Below are 5,670 nucleotides of genomic sequence, written 5' to 3' on the forward strand. Positions count from 1 at the left end.
CACTAGGCTGGCTGCTGCGACCTTAAGCCAATGCCGTTGGATCAAGCGCTTCGCTATCGCAGCTTCTGGAGTAGAATCTACGATGTCAAGCATTGCTATGGCTGGAATCACATGTCCATCACTGTAAAAGGGCACAAGGCGGCTGGACAAGATGGAACACGCACCATGGCTTGGCACTTGAAGACTTCCCTTGGGTATCGCGGTGCCAGGCAGTATCCACGCAATGATCTCAGTGTCATTCTGTGCCAAAGGAATCATATCGCCATTTCTGCGCATTACTGTCGCAAGTGATGGAACCAGAAGCCACCGCCGGTTGAACAGACCAGTAGTCTTCACCAACACTAACACCAAAAAAATGGCCTGGAACACCACTACTCGCAATGCCCCAAGCCTAATCGACATCGAGAGATTTCATTGTTCCGAAACAGGAGCATGCGTTGCAGCCAAAGCCTGGTTGTGAATCCTGACCCAAAAGAAGGAAGAAGCATGCCTCCAGACATCAGTGAAGTATTGCAACCCTAAGGGAACCTTCATGCCCCAGACCGCTTTTTCTGAAACTTATCAACATCATATATGACCCTTTCCCTCTCCCGCTTTCTCCGGTCCGAGGATGACTTCGAATCAAGGAATGCTGCTTGGCTCCCGTGCGAGCGATGATCACGGACATAGTTGTTCGTGTTGGAAGCAGCTACCTCCGCTCTGAACTTTGCCTCTCGCGCCTGGTCTCTCTCTCTTTTTACAGAGTCTTCCACATCCTCACCGCTACAAGTGGTCAGTCTCGGTACGATATGAAACGGTGAAGAGAAAACCGACCTCCCATACTGATTCGCATCTGAATGGTACTCGACATCATACTCGCCGTCAGAAGCGGCTGGCGTCTTCTCCTTCCTCTTTTCTGACCTCCGATCGACCTTGTCACTTCTCTCGAATTCGGGATAAACGTCTTTTTTAGAGGACGAAGAGCTTTTGTAGGTCTTAGAAGACTGAGCATGCCTCTGGGCATGTGCAGATCTCGACGACCGATGGCTGCGTGACGAAGACGGGTCTCCAGTCTCGCGGCTCGACTGGTGGCTTCTTCTCTTTTCCCAATCTGCCATGATGGTATTCTTCTTCAGAATGTATAGGTTTTGGTGCGCGAGAATCGGACTCGGGTCGCTCGGTTTGAATTCGGCAGAGCTGACCTTTTGAGGGGATGCCGGGAAGAAGAGGGGATCCGGTAGCAGCGTGTCGGTGAGAGAAACGACCTTGTCAAAGATTTGACCTAACCGCCAGGCCCCTTGTCTCTTTGGAATCTATGTTCAAGTCACGCGTGCAACCTCTCTCGCAAATCGCACACTCTGCCTGGTGCACCGAGCCATGGTTTCCAACGAAAGCAGTACAGCCCAGTTCGAAAGCGTCATGTGGAATTCCGAGGGTGACACAACACAGCACCAAGTGCCCAGGGAGGCGCTCGACCTCTTCGCGAAGCGGCTCCGATGGCGATGATGAAAGCCTCACTATCGCTCAAGCACATATCGCGTCTTGTGCCCGTCGTCGTTTCGATGCCAGCTGCCTGTTTCAAGTCAGCCTGCCCTCTTCAGAACCGAGAAACAGCCCCGCTTAAAGCCTCAACTTCAGGACAAGAGCGCCCTGGAGACCGCAATACGTGAGGTGGGCAACTTGAACCGAGTCTCAGAATCTTGATAGCCATACAAAAGATGAAGCTGACCTTTGTCTGGCTGTAGGCAACGGAAAGGACCGCCCAGCCCCTCGTATGGGCACCTGTTGGGGCTTAGTGAAACTGCATTTCTCACAGCGCCAGCGTGGCTCGACTTGGGACACAATATGGGATAGAAAGGGTCGAGTCGTCCGCATGGGTCGCATGTAGTTCGCTATGGTCCGCGTACGGCGGGGAATAAAGCTGCCTGTACTGATGCTCGGCCGACCATGTCAGGGCAGACTCCCAGCGAGTGCCAAGCAAGTCCAAGGCGCCATCCAAGGCAGACCCGGTGTGCCTCGTATTGACGCTGGACCATTTGACACAGGCTTCTGAAGGCAGAAGTTACCAGATAACGATAAGGCACATCGTGAAGTATGGATAGAATAGGGAATGCCCAGGAAACAGGTGGTCAGACCATCCGGACGTATGCCCGCATTATAGATTTTCTCCTTACTGGGAAAAGAGAGGATCTGATTCATCCATATTACAGTGCGTCAGCGGCGTTACAGCTGCTGAAAAGGTTGCAAACAAGGGGCTCAAGCAAATAAGAGAAAGACAAGAGCTGCGAGAGGGGGTTAGGACGAGCTTGGAAAACTTGGAGAATTTGAGATGCGGGTGCCCAACGCCTAATAAGTAATCACTCCAGAGCCTGAAGAGAGCAGCGAAAGTACTTCTGTAGGAATTATGCGCTTCTTTATCAGAAGAAGGCTCTGCCTATATTTGGGGCATGACGCGATATTATTCTCTATCCACCTCCACACCAAGCAGCAGTACATGCACTAACTTTCTGAGAGCTGAGACACATCATGCCCCCATGACGTGTCTGAACAGGCATAATTGCGGAGACATTGCATTTGCAAAAGTGTACGAACAATCGATGGCAAAACATCACTTCCACTTGGAGAAACTCCGAGGTTGAAGAGCTGGAAGACCATGAATGCATTGACGCTTGGGAGGGGAGGGGTTGTCTCACCCCTTGGCGTCACCTACAATCGGAGATGCGTATCTCAAGAGTTACTACATCTGATCACCTCCGTGTCGTATGCTGTGACTTATGCCATCATCATACCTGGGCCACACGTATTCGCATGTCTCATTGACCACCAACAACATGTATCTGCACCTGACAGTATGAAAAACCTAACGATAGGGACAGAGAACCCATCTTCGGCTAGCTCTTGGCCCATCCAACCTAATATCCCCCCACCCTCCCCTCCCCAGCTGCTGCTTCTCCGCATACAATATTGTAGCATTGCATATTCTTGAGCAGCTGATGCATCAGCTTTTGAGGTATCTTGGCGCTTCAGCCTTTGGTTTCTCGTTCAGGCGTTCCATTTAGTCGTGCTAGGAAAGCCTGGTAATTTGAGTCTGTATTGTGTGAGGTACACTTGTTGTACTGCTAAAGAGAGCTGCGCGACGAAAGAGCTCCTACAGCACGACCCTCCAGCTTCGCTCAAAGCGGCCGTAGACGAATGTGAGGGTCCAGAAATCTCCCACCCCTATCCCTCTGAAGTATGGGAGCATAGCAGACGAATAGGCAATGGTCGATAAGGCAACGCCATCCATGTCCAGCGGCCTGACTGCCACTGGTGGCTTCTTTTTTGGGGGTCTGTACTGGACTTTACACTGGTATGGTAGGCCCAAGGCTCGATGGGACGATGGCTGATGTTGTGGCTGCACAGTTCGCAGGTGGTGTGAACCTGGTGGAGGGTGGATGGATGGTTATGAGGGGTATGTCTCCCCACCCATCCAAAAAGAAACTAGAAGGCCATTCATTAGTAGGTGTCAAGCGCATCCTTAACGCGCCAGAACAAGGTAACCCACCACAAAATCCATGTGAAGTCATCCTACTGCTGCCGAGAGCACACACTATCTTTATCCAGACATACTCCGATAGTGCCGTAGACAGAGGGGTCAACAACGCCAGCCCAGTCTGCGGCGTGAGTGACCGTGGTGGAGGTCGATTCGGCAGTAGCATACGTGGGGGGGATTGCAACACGGGACGGCGACCAAGGCGCGTTTTGATCGGTTGTGGCACCAGTTAGTTTATTGTCCACTGCTCGAATCAGCTGTCGAATCTCATTGTGTCGTAAATGACGGTTTTTGATGGCTTTGGAAGTAGTAGACGTCATCAATGACCCATTTGGATGTGAAATCTGCATGTATTCGAGATAGGCGTCGAGGTGGGTTATGTCTTCCATCCTCGGTCGGCTGTTTCGATGGTGTGGGGGGACGGTGGTGGTTGTTGGCGATGGTTGTGTCAATTCCCTGTACCCAAGACGTGAACAAATTAGCCTTTTCACTTCATGAATGATCTGAGTAAGGCTCAGGCTGCATGGCTCACCTGGTTGGCCCTTGTTGAGCGTCCGCTGACCAAGTTTCAGAAGAAGCTACTCGGTCCTTTGCCCGTACACGCTTCTTGTTCTTCTGGCGAGCCATCGTTGCTGACTGATTTGGATTACGCTCTTGCACGGCGATATTCGTACAGGAAAGAAGACAGTCGTTATATATGACAAGAAAAGCTCTGGTACTCTTGATCAGCCTCCTAGAAGAGAAAGAATGAAGACTAGCGTGAAAGACGTGTGACAGTCCTGTGGCCACAGTCCTTCATGCTCACCAATCTTTGGCTATTGAGGCTCAGAGTGCACATGAGGCAATAGCCATACAGCATTGTGGGCCACTCGTTGCAGAATCTGTCTTGCAAGCACCTACCGCGGCTTCAGTAGTGACACGCAATACTGGTACAAGCATATTAAGGCAACCGCGCTAGGAAGCCATGACAGCATGGGTTCGCCTTCAAAGACGCCTAACTTACTTTACGAGGCAACCAAGAATGCTTGTGTCAGGGGACCCTGCGGGTTCCCTGCGGAGCCGCCAAGCAGGGGGTCGGTCAGAGGCTGAGGGCTACGAGAAACGTATATACAGGCTGCGGAGGGCCAGAATTCAGATGTGTTTTAACCCCATACCTACCTTCTATCTATCTGCGGACCACGTGTGGAAGGCCTCATCACTCTGCTCTAACAACGCTCTGACAGCTTGGTTCCAACTTTCCCACGTTTATTGACGTATGTGTACTGAAGACTGCGGTACTGGTGGCCTCTCAACCCTCTTGCTGTGCTGTTCAACATGGCGTCAAGCATGGCGTCAGAGACTTATAGCTATTCTGCATCGATCAAACTTGCCATCCTGACGCGCAACGTAACTGACGCGAGGGCTGGTGTTCTGAAGGTTCATGACGCTTGGACCTTAAGAAACCTTTTCTCAATAAGGTTTTTGCACGGCCGAAGAATAAGAGGCGAGAACTCATCTGATATCCGCAGACACGGGGATGAAGGGCAGCATATTTGTTTTCTCTTACCTTGACTTATTCAAGAAGTCTCCTTCGTAATCAACTGGGAAGCAAGTTCGTAGATATAATTCCACCTTGGAATGTATTCAAATGTTGTTACGGGATTCAACATCAACGAGAAACTTAAGGGAACCCTTCAGAATATGAGGCATTTGGTAGTATGGCGTGGAGCGGGGTTGGTATTCCATCTGGCTCTTCTCCATGACAAGAAGATCAGGCTGTATGAACACGCCTTAGACAGCTTCGAGTATCGGCTCAGCAGCCAAAAGCAAGGCAACCAGTTAAAATCAAGTGAAGAGACAGACTACCGACGTATCAAGGTACCTAGCTACCTTAGGAGGAGTAGGTAGGTTGCTTGCACGTGACGTTGAGTGACGCACCTCAGCGTCACTGTATGATAACTCAACATGCATGCTAGATCTGCAGAGACAGTGCGGAACTGATTGATTCCAATGGCTTTAGATTTTATTTTATGTTACGGTATAATTTGTGCCTAACACGATGAAGGTAACAGCGCGATGAGTTGAGCGGAGATTAAGTGGCGGCCAGAACTTGGGACACCGTCTTCAGCGGCGGTTGTCTTCCGATTTGATCTCATAAGGCTCGATGTGAACTAGTCAGT

General features: G+C 50.7%; 2 protein-coding genes across 2 annotated transcripts; both read right to left on the reverse strand.

Moving 5' to 3' along the window:
- Positions 1–530: 530 nt before the first annotated feature.
- On the reverse strand, positions 531–1,334 carry VDAG_01738 (uncharacterized protein; the record flags this gene model as incomplete). Its single annotated transcript, XM_009657767.1, has 2 exons — positions 814–1,334; positions 531–762 (listed from the first exon to the last, which is right to left on the reverse strand). Exons 1-2 carry the CDS (start codon positions 1,095–1,097, stop codon positions 531–533), a joined length of 516 nt encoding a protein of 171 aa, XP_009656062.1. The 5' UTR covers positions 1,098–1,334.
- Positions 1,335–3,127: 1,793 nt separating this feature from the next.
- Positions 3,128–4,138, reverse strand: VDAG_01739 (uncharacterized protein; the record flags this gene model as incomplete). The annotated part of the gene is made up of 3 exons (XM_009657768.1): positions 3,128–3,325; positions 3,589–3,967; positions 4,044–4,138. The coding sequence occupies 3 exons, from the start codon at positions 4,136–4,138 to the stop codon at positions 3,128–3,130; spliced, it is 672 nt and encodes a 223-aa protein (XP_009656063.1).
- Positions 4,139–5,670: the final 1,532 nt, after the last annotated feature.

The sequence above is a fragment of the Verticillium dahliae genome, genomic scaffold (assembly GCF_000150675.1).
Source record: "Verticillium dahliae VdLs.17 supercont1.3 genomic scaffold, whole genome shotgun sequence".
NCBI lineage: Eukaryota > Fungi > Ascomycota > Sordariomycetes > Glomerellales > Plectosphaerellaceae > Verticillium > Verticillium dahliae.